Consider the following 15,764-nt stretch of genomic DNA (forward strand, 5'->3'; position numbering starts at 1 on the left):
GAAGACTGACAGCTTTGAGAACATGATGCGTTTTCTTACAGTACTTTCCCTTTATTTGCCATTATTGTCTTGTTCAGTAATTCGTGTCTGCCTGTTTTATTCCCCGTTTGCTGGGTTTTTTCTACCATTACTACCACAATCCTGCACAACATTTACAAGGTGTCTCAACTGGCATATACTGCAGATGTCCTGCTCAATTTAAGCCCTGAAGTTTGTGTGGACACCTTAACTATGTGGCATTTACAAACACAACATGCTTAGTCTTGATACTAAGCAACAATGCAATACTCAACTGATAACTGTTAAAAAACACCATAAATATAGTTATTATGCAGCAGAACAGCCAGTAAGTATCAGTGGCTGGTAGAATATTTTCTCTAAACACAGTGCTCATGAGAAAAGAAGGGATGGCTGTGACCCAAATTTACCACCTTATTTATTTTGATTCAACTAACCAATGGTTTATTCCATGTGATGGAATGACATATTTAAGAGCTAAAATGTTTTTTTGAAACCACTTAAATGCCCTTCTTATATCTTCTTTTGGACATATCACAAACTGTTGTGCTTTTCTTTTTGATTATAATATACTGTAACATCGTACAGATGTAGCAAAAGATAAATGTAATCTTCAAATTACAGTAGAAAATGAACACACTGAGACATTTTTGTTTACCTCTACCCCATCCCAAAGCTTATGTATCGTAATTAATGCACATAGAATGCAAATTAAATGTGCTTTTTTCTATTGCATGTTATTGTCTGAAACTATTCCCCCTTTTTCTTCTTTTTCTGTCATCATTCTTTTGTCAGCAGTTAATGACACAATAAACCCTGATTGCTCTGACAGATCCATTCATTGTCCATTCACCTCCTTTGCTGCTTGTAATTTTTCGCCAGCTTGTTCCGTGGTTCTTGGAAAAGGAGTGCACCCACAAATGTTGTCATTTCAGACCCAAACACTCCCATCCCTTATCTCCCATCTAGCAACACACCTACATCCACCTCACCAAATTAACCTTCTCAGTCTTTATGCCACCAGACCTCCATCCACCCGTTTCCAGATTGTTTTCATGTTCTCTGTCTCAACGCTCTCACATTTAAGGGTTTGTTTCCTGCTTGTTTTTGGCCTAGTTCAAATAATTGAGTCTGCTGAGGGCTGTCTGACTATTTTAGAGCCTTGTAAGAACATCTTTTGTTAATGTAAGCTTCACCCCTACTGTTATCTCTCTTGTTACATGTCATACTTTTGCTTCCTGATTTCTGAGCAAAGACCATTGGTGGAGTTTGCTCACCAGTGCTGCCTTCTGATACTTTTGCAGCCAAAAATTCAGGAGCGTCTTCAACAAACACGGCATGGCTGGTACACTTTCAGTGCAGCACAGTGAGGAAGCACAGTCCTGTACATTGGGGAAAACTAGAACCACTTCATAAGAGCATGACCCAACGCAGGAGAGCCAAATCTTCAGGTCTCAGTCATCAGGGCGGGATGGTGGGGTGGGGGGTTTGGTGGGGACTGCGGTGGGTGGGGTTGGGGTTTGGGTGGCGGGTGGGTCCTCGTGCCCCGGGCCGCCTGGGTCGGTCTTGGCACGCTGGGGGTGTCGGTAGCTGCTCCCTCTTGTTCTCCGGGTCCGCGTCGTTCACGGTGGCCCCGGTGGCTCTCTGGGGGTGCCGCCCTGTGGCTCCTACGGCCCAGGGGGAGGGGCGCCCTGTTGGCTTGGCCCTGCCTTGCAGTGATTGCTGTTCTGGGCTTCGGGGTTCTTCACACTTGCATGTTTGATCAGGTCTCGCCAGCTACTGCCGAGTCCCATTTCAGTGAATGATGGGACCCACCAGAATGTGCTGAGAATCTCTCCAGTCTCTACCCTAAACTCATTCTCTCCTTCACTAGTATCCTCTTCTGGCCTATTCTATTCTATTCTATACTATCAAGACATCCACAATTATGGTGCTCAGTACTGTTTGTTTATTTATTTATTGAATCTCTTTTTCTTTTGTGTTGGTTTTCTTTTTTAAATTTATTTATTTATTTTTTCTTTCTGTTTTATTGATGGGCAGTTAGTAATTGGGAATAACACACCACCTTACAATCTTTAATTGCAATAGCACCGCCTGTTAATTTCTATCCCTGTTCGTCCTGTTCGTCCTGTTCGTCCTGTCCAGTCTTTGTTTCCCCCACACATCACTGAGGTGTAGCACTGCCCTCCCTGGCTCATAATAGGGAATTCTAATAAAGAATGTCTGCTTAGCTTTCAGGGAGGGCCGGTGATGGTCACACACATGCACTAAATATTAAAATATTTGGCTGCAAGACTAAAATATGCATCAATCTCATACAATGTTGACACCTCTTTTGTGGAGTTAAACAATGAGAACAAATGCAGACAACAACAAAAAACAGAGAAGGTGGTCTGTGTCATCACTTATCAGTCACTTATAATACAGTATTGAGATCCCTCCCATGTTTCAAGTCTGCACCTTTCAGAGGCGAAATGTCTTTTAGAACTAAATGAGTCATGCTTACTTAGTTTTAGCACTTAAATAGACCTTGACCTGTAGAATCTTGACAGGCATCCTTTGGTTTTCACACTGATTTTGCTTTATTTAAACCAGTGACTGACAGAGAAACTAAACAACAATCCAGATCCGTGTATTTTTTTTGTCACAAATGCAGAGAGGGAATACCTGTTTGTTTAGTGATCATTTATTTCTACCTTCATCACATCAAACTGCAGGTCTTTTTTTTTGTCTTACAAGGTTCTTTTAAGCTGTTGTTTTCAAAACATGAGTCCCTTTGGAAAGATGTGCAGCTTTATCCCACACCCAGGATGATTTGCTGCTGCTGCAACAAGAGTTTTAAACTTATGATGCTGCCAACCGTGTCTCTTGGAAAATAAATGTATTGGAAATATTTTTTTTTGAACCACTGCAGTTTGGGTGTGATGAAATAATTTCATCTCTTAGCTTTTCAGGCAGCTTCTTTATCTTTGCCATGTTTGCTCCTCAGCTCGAACATCTGCGCAGGCTGGTTTTATATCTGTCTGGCAGCTTAAATAAATTCAGTGTCATTAGAGTTCCCAAAAACACTGCCTGCCTTACACACTAATAACTAATCAAAAACAGGAATATTAGATGGGGCTAACACATATTAATTATCATTTCGATTTTGTCACTCAAGTAGAAGTAATTCATAAAACTGTGTAAACCTTCTGAGCTCAGCAGGTTTGAATCATTTTGATTGCGACTGTATAAACACGCATGCAGGCAAAGTTCCCACTGCACTATTTCTTTGAGCTGCAGGGGATCAAAGGAGCAGCATCTCATTTCCTTCTGTTGTATTTTTCTTCTTTTTATGAGTTGAGCAAGAGGTGGGGGGAAAGTAGACGGAGCAACGAGGTGATGCAACAAGACCGGAGGGTTTGAAGGGAGGGCTGGAAGAACGACAGAGAATTATCCATTCATCTGTGCCCCCGAGTACTGAAATGTTTGAGTGACTCGGGTGTATTTCATCTTTAACTTGTCTCGTTCTTTTATGGGATATTGGAATAATGCGGCTGTGTTCTGAAAAAGCAATAGTCTACACTCGGGTGTGTTTGTGTGCAGACAAGCAGAGCCGACTGACCTCCCAGCAGACAGACAGTAAAAGAGTGCAGCCTCAGCACTACTGGAAGGTCTCTTTGCAAAGCAATCACACACACACACACACACACACACACACACACACACACACACACACACACACACACACACACACACACACACACACACACACACACATAGATGCTCGAGCACAAACACACACTACAAAAGCCTCTGCTCCCCCTCAGTCTCCAGACACAACCTTGTCCTCTAGATTTTCCTCATTTTTTTCTCCTTTCAGGCTCCGTGTCTCACACTTTCTCTCCCCACGTCTCTCACCTGTCGGGACAGTCTGGCGATGAAGCAGCCGTTGGTGAACTGAGATGCTTTCAGCCTGAAAAACTCGGAGTCTGTTGCGTCTCCTGAAGAGGAATCATCGGGGAAAATCGGACCGTTCACCCTGAAGAAGCAGCACAGAGCAAGATCAAATCATGCAATTATTGTTATGTTGTCAGGAGGTGCTGTGTAGCATGTTGATGTATTATTGCCACGTATTGCTCCCATCCTTTAACAAAAAGGAATGGCATGAACAATAATGAGGAAGAGAATTACGAGGAGGTATAGGAGGCCACGGCTGGTTGAGACAAGGGAACCAACCGGAGGGCAGAAATGTAGGATGGGCGTGAACATTGAGCAGTTGCAGTGCCTTTTTTGGCTGCCTGCAGAGCCAGTCAAGACTTTCTTTCTCTTGATTCCCAAAGGAATAAAACCAGTCAGACATTCAGAATTCCAGTTAGGGAAATCAGGATCCCATGTTTGGAAGATGAGGATGCTATTCCAAACACTGTGGGGTTGGAAGGATCAGCTTACACCGTGGAAAAGGACACGACTTGTGGGGTGCAAAGGGGATATATTCTGTATATTTTTTTCAGCTTACACTTAAAGGATGGGAGTACTGCAGCACACAAGAATTGGTGGCATCAGGAAATTGAACCAAGGTGCCATATATTATTTTGACAAGCCAACACACGAAACAGGATTCTTTTATTCTAGCTCATGTGGCATTTTGTTGTAAAGCGTTTTCAGGCACAGAAGTCATTTCTAACTGTACATTCAACAGTTTAATGTCAGTGCAAACTTTCCGTGCACTAATGTTTACTGGCACTGCAGCTGGATGGGAGATTTGGTCCAGCAGGTTCTTGTCAGTGTGTTTTCTGACAGATTGTCCTGCTCAGAGCCTCAGGACAAGCTTGTTTATGGGCTGCCAGCCATCACTGCTGGGTCTTGTGTGTTGTACATCTGGCACAAGTGCCCTCAGCATTGGGTATGTTAGTAAATCCTGGATAGTAATTCTCAGCAGACCAAACACTGTCTAAATATTGTTCAAATATGGAGAGGATGTGCGATTCGGTATCTGTATATAACGTACACATGCATAACACACGCCTGTGCTCAGCACAAGGTCATTTTGTTTGTGGGTACATCTATATTACATGGCCACATTCTATGGTGCCGTGATTTCTGCCACAATTTTTTTCAAGATTTCATCCGTTGGAAATGATAGAACGACTGAGCAGCCTTGGGGGAGGACTGCGCTCTCCGAGTGTTTTTCTTGTTTTGGTAAAGTCGTCACAGCAATCTTATAGTGCCGGGATTTCTGATCATAAATAACTAATAAATAAATGCTGCTTTTCTAAAAAAAAAAAAAAAAAAAAAAAAAATGCTGCATTTCTGACAATGCCATATGGGGAAATGATTTTGTAAGATATTACATGTTTACGGTAAACTCACACACAAAGACCACAAATATATCACCTAAATCCATGTATATGTGCTGTATTCATACAGTGAATGTTAAGAAGGGGCTTTTGTGTCTCCTGGTCAAATGTCAGTGATGCTCTGTTTGTGAAACAGCTGCTAAAACTGACTCAAGGGAGGTTTAGCTTATGAATTAGGCAATAAATAACATCCCGGTGCCCCAAGGATGACAAATACACAATTATATATGTATATATAGCAGTTTTCTGTGTGGACACATATCTAATTTCCTCCTTTCTCAAAGCAGTTTGTAAAACCAGCATGTGTTTAGTGTAAGTTGCTGCTGTGCAAGCTAGTGCCATCTTTCACAAAAAGACGTTTTCACTGAACACACACTGAGATCAAACAGCTGCTCGTTGTCTCGTGGCACAAATATAAGTTGATAAAAAGAGCTTTTGTGACCAAATACAAAAACATTTGGGTTTCTTTAAGAGGAAGGATGGTAGAAAATGAATTCGGTGGAGCGGGAGGCGTGAAACTGACTCTGAAACCTTCTCCACCCCATTCACCCCGACTATAGGATTAACTTCAGTCCCCACGGCAACCGCAGCTGATCCTTTATACTGTCATCACTCTGCTGACTGTAACCCCTCACACACACACACACACACACACACACACACACACACACACACACACACACACACACACACACACACACACACACACACACACACGGATAGGTTCATTGTCATTCTCAAACACACACACTTGTACATTCAGTGTATAACATATACAACGAATTTCTGAGCTATTTGTTTATGAAATTGTAGGTTTAGGCCAATTTCTAAATGCATTTCTACTTTAACACAGCATATTTTAACAACAAATGAGGACTGACAGTAATCCTGGTATCTGCACCATGCAAGAGAATGCGTGTTTTGCAAGTGTAACCCAGGCCATGTAGGGCTCCACTTCCTGTGCTACTCTTATTTTCCCGGGCCAAGTTCCTTTTACATAGCCCGGTCCCATACGCCACTTCCTGTCTGTCACTGCTCTGCATTCAGCCCTGTCACAGCACCACGCTGTATCTGGCGTTTGTTTGACTCTCCAAAACTGCTCCGAACTCCGACTAAAAGTAGCAATTGGGCTAAAACAGCTCCACGAAACTCTTTATCCTCTCATCCACCTCTCTGGCGATCGATACATCTCCCCGTATCCCGGCGGATCCTCATATTAAACCCCCCCGTATTCGTACTACTCACCGGTCAGGTTTTTTTTTTAGGTTTTTTTTTGTTTTTTCCCCCTTCTGGAATTAATCCTCTTTGATGGCGAGCTATCCCGTCCCCTACCTCCTGCTGTGGTAGGACACCTTTTGTTGTTTCCACGAACCTGGATCAAGGATTATTTTGTTTATGGACACTGAACTGAAAAAAAAAGACTTTGAATCCCGAACCTCTCAAAAAGAGGCTTTGAATTGAACTTTGAGCTGTAATTCCCGACCTGGTGATCTTTTGTTTGGTTTTGAACTTTCGAACTGTATTGGTTTTTGTTTATTAATTGATATACATAATATAATATTAATACCATAACTAATATTATATTATACTATATTAATTGATTATAATTGATTATACCTGTTTATTATCTATATATTTATATTATACATACCTCATACTATTTCACCTTTACTATTGTAATTATTACTCTGGTTATTATACAATACCTTTTATTTATACGCAAATCCAATTGCAAATTTTGGAAAAAATATATCTTTGAAACTTGAATCAACCGTGTCTGTCCATTACTCATACCCTTTGGCTCCAGCAGACGAACCTGGTCTGATCATTATTATAACATCTACTTGCAGTCAGTTCCCTAGCCCCTAGGGCGTTACATGTGGCGAGCTAGCCAGGAGTCAAAAGGTGTGACTAATTGGGCAGCCTGACGTATTTTTATTTACACGTCAGTCATGGATTTTGTTGCGCAAGCAGGTGTGAACATTTCGCGCTCTGTTTTAGTCTCTGGCGTTACTAACACTAGTGCTGATGAAGAAATCATTGACCAACTTCGCACTTATGGTACCCTAAAAGTAGCCTTACCTGTTAGCGATCCTAAAAGCACATTTTACAAAAACCTGATCATAGAGTTCGAAGAAGAAAGTGCGTTCACAGATCTAGAGGGGTTTCTCCCTTACACTTACACCTCTCCTACCACTGCTGGCCGTGTGTATCGCATCACTGCGCTTGCTAATGAGTACGCGGCTACAGCGCCCAGCAGCGGTCCCTCCCCAAATTACCTTCGCACCTTTAAGGAAATAGCCGAAAGCAGCGGAACACGTTTTGAGGACGTACTGAAAGCTGTAATGGACCAAATCCAGGAACACTTGGATAAAGAAAGAGCAACTGAGGACTCAGGAATTGGAAATGAAACCAAAGGAAAGGAAGACGAGGACGCAAAAACGGACGTGACAATCGCAGCACAGACCGTGCTTGGACCCGACTTGTCCCTGCCGCCCCCTCGTTCTCCCCGACCTCCTCCTGGTCTGTCCCACACTGGACAGCAGGGGACAACAAGACGCCGTCATACACCCGACCCTGAACCCAGGGTGTCCCTGACGCACCAGGACCTCAATCCCCCTGAGATTCAGAGGGTAGTTGTGGAACACGTCGTCCGCAACACTGGCCATGGCATCCCGTCGTTGCACCAACTTCGCACATTCTCTGGCCGCGTCCCGAAGCCTAGTGCCGAGGCAGATTTTGACTCGTGGCGATCACAAATCGACCTGCTACTCGCCGACCCGAATTTGTCTGCATTGTCTGTCACCAGACGGATCATCGAGAGCCTGCTGACCCCTGCGGCTGATCTTGTTAAAGGCTTGGGCCCCGACACTCTGCCAACCATTCTGCTCCGCATCCTCGATTCTGCTTTCGGGACGGTGCAGGATGGCGAAGAGCTCTACGCCCAATTCCTCAACATTTTGCAGAATGCAGGGGAGAGACCATCCACGTACCTTCAGCGGCTCCAGGTCAAACTCAACACAGTGGTCAGGAGGGGAGGAATCCAGGCAGCTGAGATGGATAGACACCTGCTGAAGCAATTCGTGCGTGGCTGCTGGGAAAATGCGCTAATCATGAAGCTGCAGCTTGAGCGACGTCGTGAGAACCCACCACCGTTCTCAGAGCTCCTGCTGATGTTACGGACAGAGGAAGACAGACAACAAGCAAAAGAGACACTGATGAAGAGACACATTGCTTCAAGCTCCTCAAAACCAAAAGCCAACATCCAATCACACAGCGTTTGTTCATGTGGGCACAAATCGCCCAGTGATGAGCTGAAGGAATTGAGGAAGCAGATGGCCGAACTCCAGCGTCAAATGTCTGCCTTCATGTCTTCCCAGCAGCATAGCCCAGCACCATCCAAGCCAGCGACACGTCTATCCGGCAAGTCCAGCCAGCCTGCGCCCAAGACCACAGCCAAGCCAAAGCCATGGTACTGCTTTCACTGTGGTGAAGATGGCCACGTCTCCTCCTCGTGCACCAATCCAGCAAATCCTACCCTGGTTGAGCAGAAGAGAAAAGAGCTACGGAAGAAGCAGCAGGTCTGGACCACCAAGAACACCCCATCAAGCCAGTTAAACTAGAACCAGCTCCTGTGACGGGACACACTGGAGCTGCCACGAACACCAGTCCCAAGATGACGTGCACCATGCCACACTTGCCCAGGGGTTTGATTGGGACGAAGAGCACAGGTCAGATCCAGATCAAGGGAACCACCTTCAGCTGTCTCCTAGATACCGGCTCCCAGGTCACAACCGTACCACACTCGTTTTACAACCAGTACCTCTCTGACCACGAGATACAGCCGCTTGATGATCTGCTTGAAGTTGAAGGAGCAAACGGACAGTCTGTCCCCTACCTGGGGTACATCGAACTCAACGTGACGTTCCCTTCTGACTTGCTTGGATCCACCATCTCCGTCGACACCCTGGCTCTTGTGGTCCCCGACCGGAAAGAATCCCAGTCCATGATCCTGGTAGGCACCAACACACTTGACACAGCCTACAGAGAACACATTAACAATCATCCAAACCTGTCTTGCCAGCCTTCTGCCACCGGTTACCGGGCTGTGCTGACGATCCTCCAACATCGCCACCGGCATAGCTTGGACGACCAGAGTGCACCCCTGCTCCTGAACCAACCATGCACCATCTCCGCCGGACAGACCACTGTCCTTGAGGGAGTCCTGGTTACACGGTCACTGCAGGGAGAAAAGGCTGTGATCATCGAGCATCCGGTTTCCCACGCGCTGCCTGGTGGGCTCATTGTAAAGGCGTGCATCGCTGACCTGCCCAGACATCGGCCTTGCCATCTGCCGGTCATCGTGGCCAATGAATCAGACCACGCAGTTACAATTCCAGCGCGCTCCATTATTGCAGAAACGTGTCCTTTCACGAACATCCACAACAAGCAGCACAGCGTCCATCCAGTTCAGTCCAACCAGTCCACCACCACTCCAGCTCCGCTCCGCTACGATTTTGGGGACTCTCCACTTCCAGCTGAATGGAAGGAGCGAATCATCCATCAGCTCAACAGTATTCCCGAGGTATTCGCCCGGCATGACCTGGACTTCGGCAGGACGGACAAGGTGAAACACCATATCCAACTGTCCGATCCAAGCCCATTTAAACAGCGACCCAGGCCCATCCACCCCCAAGACCTGGATGCAGTCAGGCAACACCTTCAGGAGCTGTTAGAGTCCGGAGTTATCCGGGAGTCAGAGTCTCCATTCGCATCCCCAATCGTAGTGGTTCGTAAGAAGAATGGGAGTGTTCGATTATGCATCGACTACAGAAAACTGAATTTACAAACGATCAAAGACGCATACCCGCTGCCCAAACTGGAAGACACCTTTTCTGCGCTTTCAGGCTCAAAGTGGTTTTCGGTCCTTGATTTAAAATCCGGATATTACCAGATTGAAATGGAGGAATCTGACAAGCCGAAGACCGCTTTCGTGTGCCCACTTGGATTCTTTGAGTTCAATCGGATGCCGCAAGGGGTGACCAATGCCCCGAGCACCTTCCAACGACTGATGGAGCGGTGCATGGGGGAACTACATTTGAGGGAGGTTTTAGTTTTTATCGACGACCTGATCATCTTCGCGCCAACTCTTGAGGAGCACGAGGCCCGCCTCATGAGGGTCTTACGTCGGCTGAAGGAATTCGGGCTGAAACTGTCCCTTGAGAAATGCACGTTTTTCCAAACGTCGGTGAAATATCTCGGACACATGGTTTCAGAAGCCGGTATTGAAACTGACCCCGACAAAATAAAGACTCTTACCTCTTGGCCGGTTCCCCAAAACCTTAAGGAGCTCAGGTCCTTCCTCGGGTTCGCCGGATATTACCGGAGGTTCGTCCAGGGCTATTCTGCGATTGTCAAGCCACTCCACGACCTCACAGCCGGATATCCGCCGTCCCAGAAGCAGTTTAAGAGCAAGATCAAACCTGATGCTTACCTGAATCCCAAGGAGCCGTTTGGGGGTCGCTGGTCACCTGATTGTCAAACTGCCTTTGAGACAATAATCACAGTACTTACCTCTGCTCCAGTCCTGGCCTTTGCAGACCCACAGAAGCCATATACTCTCCACACAGACGCCAGTTCTACCGGCCTGGGTGCCATCTTATATCAAGAACATGACGGGGTGGACCGAGTTGTAGCGTATGCCAGTCGAGGCCTTTCCAAGAGCGAAGCCAAGTACCCAGCCCACAAATTGGAGTTTCTCGCTCTCAAGTGGGCGGTCTGTGAGAAATTCAATGACTATTTGTACGGTGCACAGTTCACGGTTTTGACTGACAGCAATCCCTTGACATACCTGCTCACATCCGCCAAATTAGATGCCACCAGCTACCGTTGGTTGTCTGCTTTGTCCACCTTCAACTTTAAAATCGTCTACAGGGCTGGTAAACAAAATGCAGACGCTGACGGCTTGTCTCGCAGGCCCCATGGAGAGTTGTCAGACGACCCTTCATCCAGAAAGGAACAAGAACGCATCCTCAGGTTCGCCCAGCAACACCTAGACCCCTCCATAATCTCCATCGACCAACAGACCGTCCAGGCCATCTCCGACCGCCATCTGTGTCGCAGCCCACACATCAGTGAGTCCGCAAGTGCCCTTTTACTGTCCTTGTCTGCGCAGGTGGGCAGTATTCCAGACAGCTTTGCGGACGACACCCAATTCGCCTCCCTTGTGCTCCCTCAGCTCTCTCGTTCAGAGATCGCCATCAAGCAGCGTGCTGACCCCGTAATTCAACACGTTGTGGCACAGCTTGAACGAGGAGAGTCACCGCCGCCGACGCTGAGGGAGCAGCTCCCAGACCTACCTCTACTACTCCGAGAAGTAAACAAGATGGAGCTCCGTAACACCCTTCTCGTGAGAAGGCGGCAGGTCGGGAGTGAGCAGTCATTCCAACTTGTGCTGCCAGAGGAATTCCGGGCGGAGGTTCTACACCAGCTGCATGACCAGATGGGCCATATGGGGACAGAACGGACGCTGGACCTTGTCCGCTCCCGGTTCTATTGGCCCCGGATGGCCCTGGACGTAGCCAACAAGATCAAGACCTGTGAGAGATGTGTGCGCCGCAAGTCCCTACCCGAGCATGCCGCACCTCTGGTCAATATCCAGACGTCTCGTCCTCTCGAGCTAGTCTGTATGGACTTCCTGTCTGTTGAACCTGATGGAAGGACGAAAGATATTCTTGTCATGACCGACCATTTCACCAAGTATGCGATCGCTGTGCCCACCCCCAATCAGAAAGCCACGACCGTTGCCCGTTGTCTTTGGGACCATTTCCTGGTCCATTACGGCATTCCGGAGAGGCTGCATAGTGATCAGGGCACAGACTTCGAGTCACAGATCATCCGTGAACTGTGTGAGATGGCCGGCATACACAAGATGCGCACCACACCATATCATCCGAGGGGCAACCCAGTGGAACGTTTCAATAGAACCTTACTGGACATGCTTGGGACATTAACCAACCAACAAAAACACAATTGGAAAGATTATGTAAAACCACTCGTGCACGCATACAATTGCACAAAAAATGACAGTACTGGATACTCACCTTATGAATTACTCTTTGGCCGCCAACCCAGACTTCCTGTGGATCTTGCCTTTGGATTGCCACTTACTGATAACAAACCAGAAACACACACGCAATATGTCCAAAAGCTCAAATCACAATTGGAGGAGAGTTATAAGCTGGCCAAAGACAGTGCCCAGAAACTGATGGACCGGAATAAACTCCGCTTCGACCGCAATATCACACCTTCAGAGTTGAGTGTCGGAGACAGGGTTCTGGTCCGGAACGTGCGTCTGAGGGGCAAACGCAAACTTGCAGACAAATGGGAGCCCGTTGTGTACATTGTCATCAAGAGGGCCGGCAACCTTCCGGTGTACACAGTCAGGCCTGAGGGGAAACAGAAACCAGAACGAACACTACATAGAGATCTCCTGCTTCCCTGTGGGTATCTACCTGCTCCTGCACCATACTTACCTGCAAAGAAAAAGACCCCTGCCTTTCCTCCTCTCGATCCAGCTGATGACTATGCCGATGACAGAATCAATTCTGTTGTGCAAGTTCCTACCGCACTTGAACCTGTGAGATTTACCACTGTTATTGACTTACCCACTGTCCGTCCGCCAGCTCTTCTCCTCGATCCCCCTGAGGTCACTGCTCCAATTCCGCCTCAAGCACCTGTCAGTCCGGATGACGGAAGCTCTGCAGTTGGTGGCCACATGTCCTCAGTTGCTGAAGAACCCCCTCTTGCTGCGGGTACAGTGGAACCTGAAGAAAGCTGTGAAATCGACCTTGACTTACCTGATTCTGCCGAAATCCCTGAACCAGAACGTGACTTACCTGAATCGCCGATACCTGCAGAACCTCTAACTGAACGAGACTTACCTGATCCGGCTGGTACATCTATCACTGTGGAAAGTCCTCTTCCACAGCCAGAACCTTCCAGCACTTCTGAACTTGACTCACCGTTAGCTGCTGATCCAAGTCTTGAGCCCGAGCCTCCACTACGCCGTTCAGCTCGGTCGAGACAACCACCGGACCGCCTTCAATATTCTGCTCCTGGTCAGCCGTTTCTGAAAAGCATCCAGAGCCTCCTCCATGGCCTGAGCACTGCCTTTACTATCGCCCTTGAAGACGATAGCCATGTGGTTCCCACTGTCCCCAGCCAGTCAACCATCCGCTGCCAGCCTGGCCCATGTCCGAGGCCGTACATGGGTTCAGGGGGGGAGAGTGTAACCCAGGCCATGTAGGGCTCCACTTCCTGTGCTACTCTTATTTTCCCGGGCCAAGTTCCTTTTACATAGCCCGGTCCCATACGCCACTTCCTGTCTGTCACTGCTCTGCATTCAGCCCTGTCACAGCACCACGCTGTATCTGGCGTTTGTTTGACTCTCCAAAACTGCTCCGAACTCCGACTAAAAGTAGCAATTGGGCTAAAACAGCTCCACGAAACTCTTTATCCTCTCATCCACCTCTCTGGCGATCGATACATCTCCCCGTATCCCGGCGGATCCTCATATTAAACCCCCCCGTATTCGTACTACTCACCGGTCAGGTTTTTTTTTTAGGTTTTTTTTTGTTTTTTCCCCCTTCTGGAATTAATCCTCTTTGATGGCGAGCTATCCCGTCCCCTACCTCCTGCTGTGGTAGGACACCTTTTGTTGTTTCCACGAACCTGGATCAAGGATTATTTTGTTTATGGACACTGAACTGAAAAAAAAAGACTTTGAATCCCGAACCTCTCAAAAAGAGGCTTTGAATTGAACTTTGAGCTGTAATTCCCGACCTGGTGATCTTTTGTTTGGTTTTGAACTTTCGAACTGTATTGGTTTTTGTTTATTAATTGATATACATAATATAATATTAATACCATAACTAATATTATATTATACTATATTAATTGATTATAATTGATTATACCTGTTTATTATCTATATATTTATATTATACATACCTCATACTATTTCACCTTTACTATTGTAATTATTACTCTGGTTATTATACAATACCTTTTATTTATACGCAAATCCAATTGCAAATTTTGGAAAAAATATATCTTTGAAACTTGAATCAACCGTGTCTGTCCATTACTCATACCCTTTGGCTCCAGCAGACGAACCTGGTCTGATCATTATTATAACATCTACTTGCAGTCAGTTCCCTAGCCCCTAGGGCGTTACACAAGCCATTACTTATGCGACCAAGGGATTGGTAGTTTTCCAACAATCAATATCTCATTTTGAGGCCAGCAAAAAAAAGAAGAGAAACCCCCACATCAGACTTTCTCATGACCCTCAGCAGATGAGGTTATAACCTCATAAAACAAACTCTTTAAAATGAAGTGGTGAAAAACAGATGAAATCTTTTAAATCAAACACATGCAGGTTGGTGTTTTTAAGCACTAACAGAGACGTTCTTTATTTATTGACTGCATGTTAAAGAAAAAGTCATAAGGTGAATTTTTTTAGGACAACTGAACTTTGAAAGTCTATACCTTTATCTACCTTTACAGATTTCCTTCACAGAAAAGGCTGGATAAAAATTGGAAGAGAAAAAAGAAATCGATTTAGCTGAAATAACCTCAGATGACATTTGGCTTTGACGTCCGTCACTTTGAGCAGAACTCACTGAACCCAGTGCTCTGTCACTGTCACTCATAACACTTGGAGGAGACGATTTTTTGGAGTGTAGCTTAACAAACACTAGACCAAATGATCAAACCAAAACAATTTAACCGCGCAGTTCTGCTTTCCTTCAACTGTACCGAAACCGGCCTGTTTAGATTCAGCAGTTCATGTCTGATTCCAGTTTACATATTTCATTTATGGTTAAAGCTGAAACCTGACTGAAAGAAAATTAAACGCTTGATGGACAGACACTCAATACTTGTACAAAGACTGAGCAGGTGTGTGTTTATTGTACCTGAAGGGCAGCAGTTTGGGGTGAGTGTGTGTTTTTTCTAGCACTCTTTTCACCAGATGCTCATTTTCCTCCGGATACACTGAGCGTGTGCAGTAGACCACAGTCTGGACCTTTGGGACTGACAGATAAAGAGAAGCACCACATTTTAATTGAGGGTTTATGTTTAAATCATCATGCTTTTCTTGAAGATTTTGTATATCTGTGTGTACGATTTTCATATGCACTCACAGCTGAGCGCGTGTCCTAGTAGTCGAGCCTGCTGGAAGCTCAGAGAGTGTATTTTGTTCTTCGAAACAGAACCCTGAGATAAGTCTGGCAGCAGATCCCAGTCTGTCAGCAGAGCAAAACCACTTTAACATTTGAAATTTAACTGAACGACAATAACTCTTCATAGTACCGCTATTATATCTGACACAGATGTTATTTT

General features: G+C 46.0%; 1 protein-coding gene across 1 annotated transcript in view; it reads right to left on the reverse strand.

Annotated features, from left to right (window-relative positions):
- LOC111565569 (putative methyltransferase NSUN7) overlaps positions 1–15,764 on the reverse strand; it is a 33,878-nt gene that overhangs the window by 5,404 nt on the left and 12,710 nt on the right. The window contains exons 10-12 of the mRNA XM_035946167.2: positions 15,566–15,667; positions 15,338–15,455; positions 3,919–4,039 (exon numbers count right to left, since the gene is read on the reverse strand). Coding sequence (XP_035802060.2) covers positions 3,919–4,039; positions 15,338–15,455; positions 15,566–15,667 — 341 coding nt within the window. The remainder of the gene's footprint in view (positions 1–3,918; positions 4,040–15,337; positions 15,456–15,565; positions 15,668–15,764) is intronic.

Source organism: Amphiprion ocellaris, chromosome 4 (assembly GCF_022539595.1).
Source record: "Amphiprion ocellaris isolate individual 3 ecotype Okinawa chromosome 4, ASM2253959v1, whole genome shotgun sequence".
In the NCBI taxonomy this organism is placed as follows: Eukaryota; Metazoa; Chordata; class Actinopteri; family Pomacentridae; genus Amphiprion; species Amphiprion ocellaris.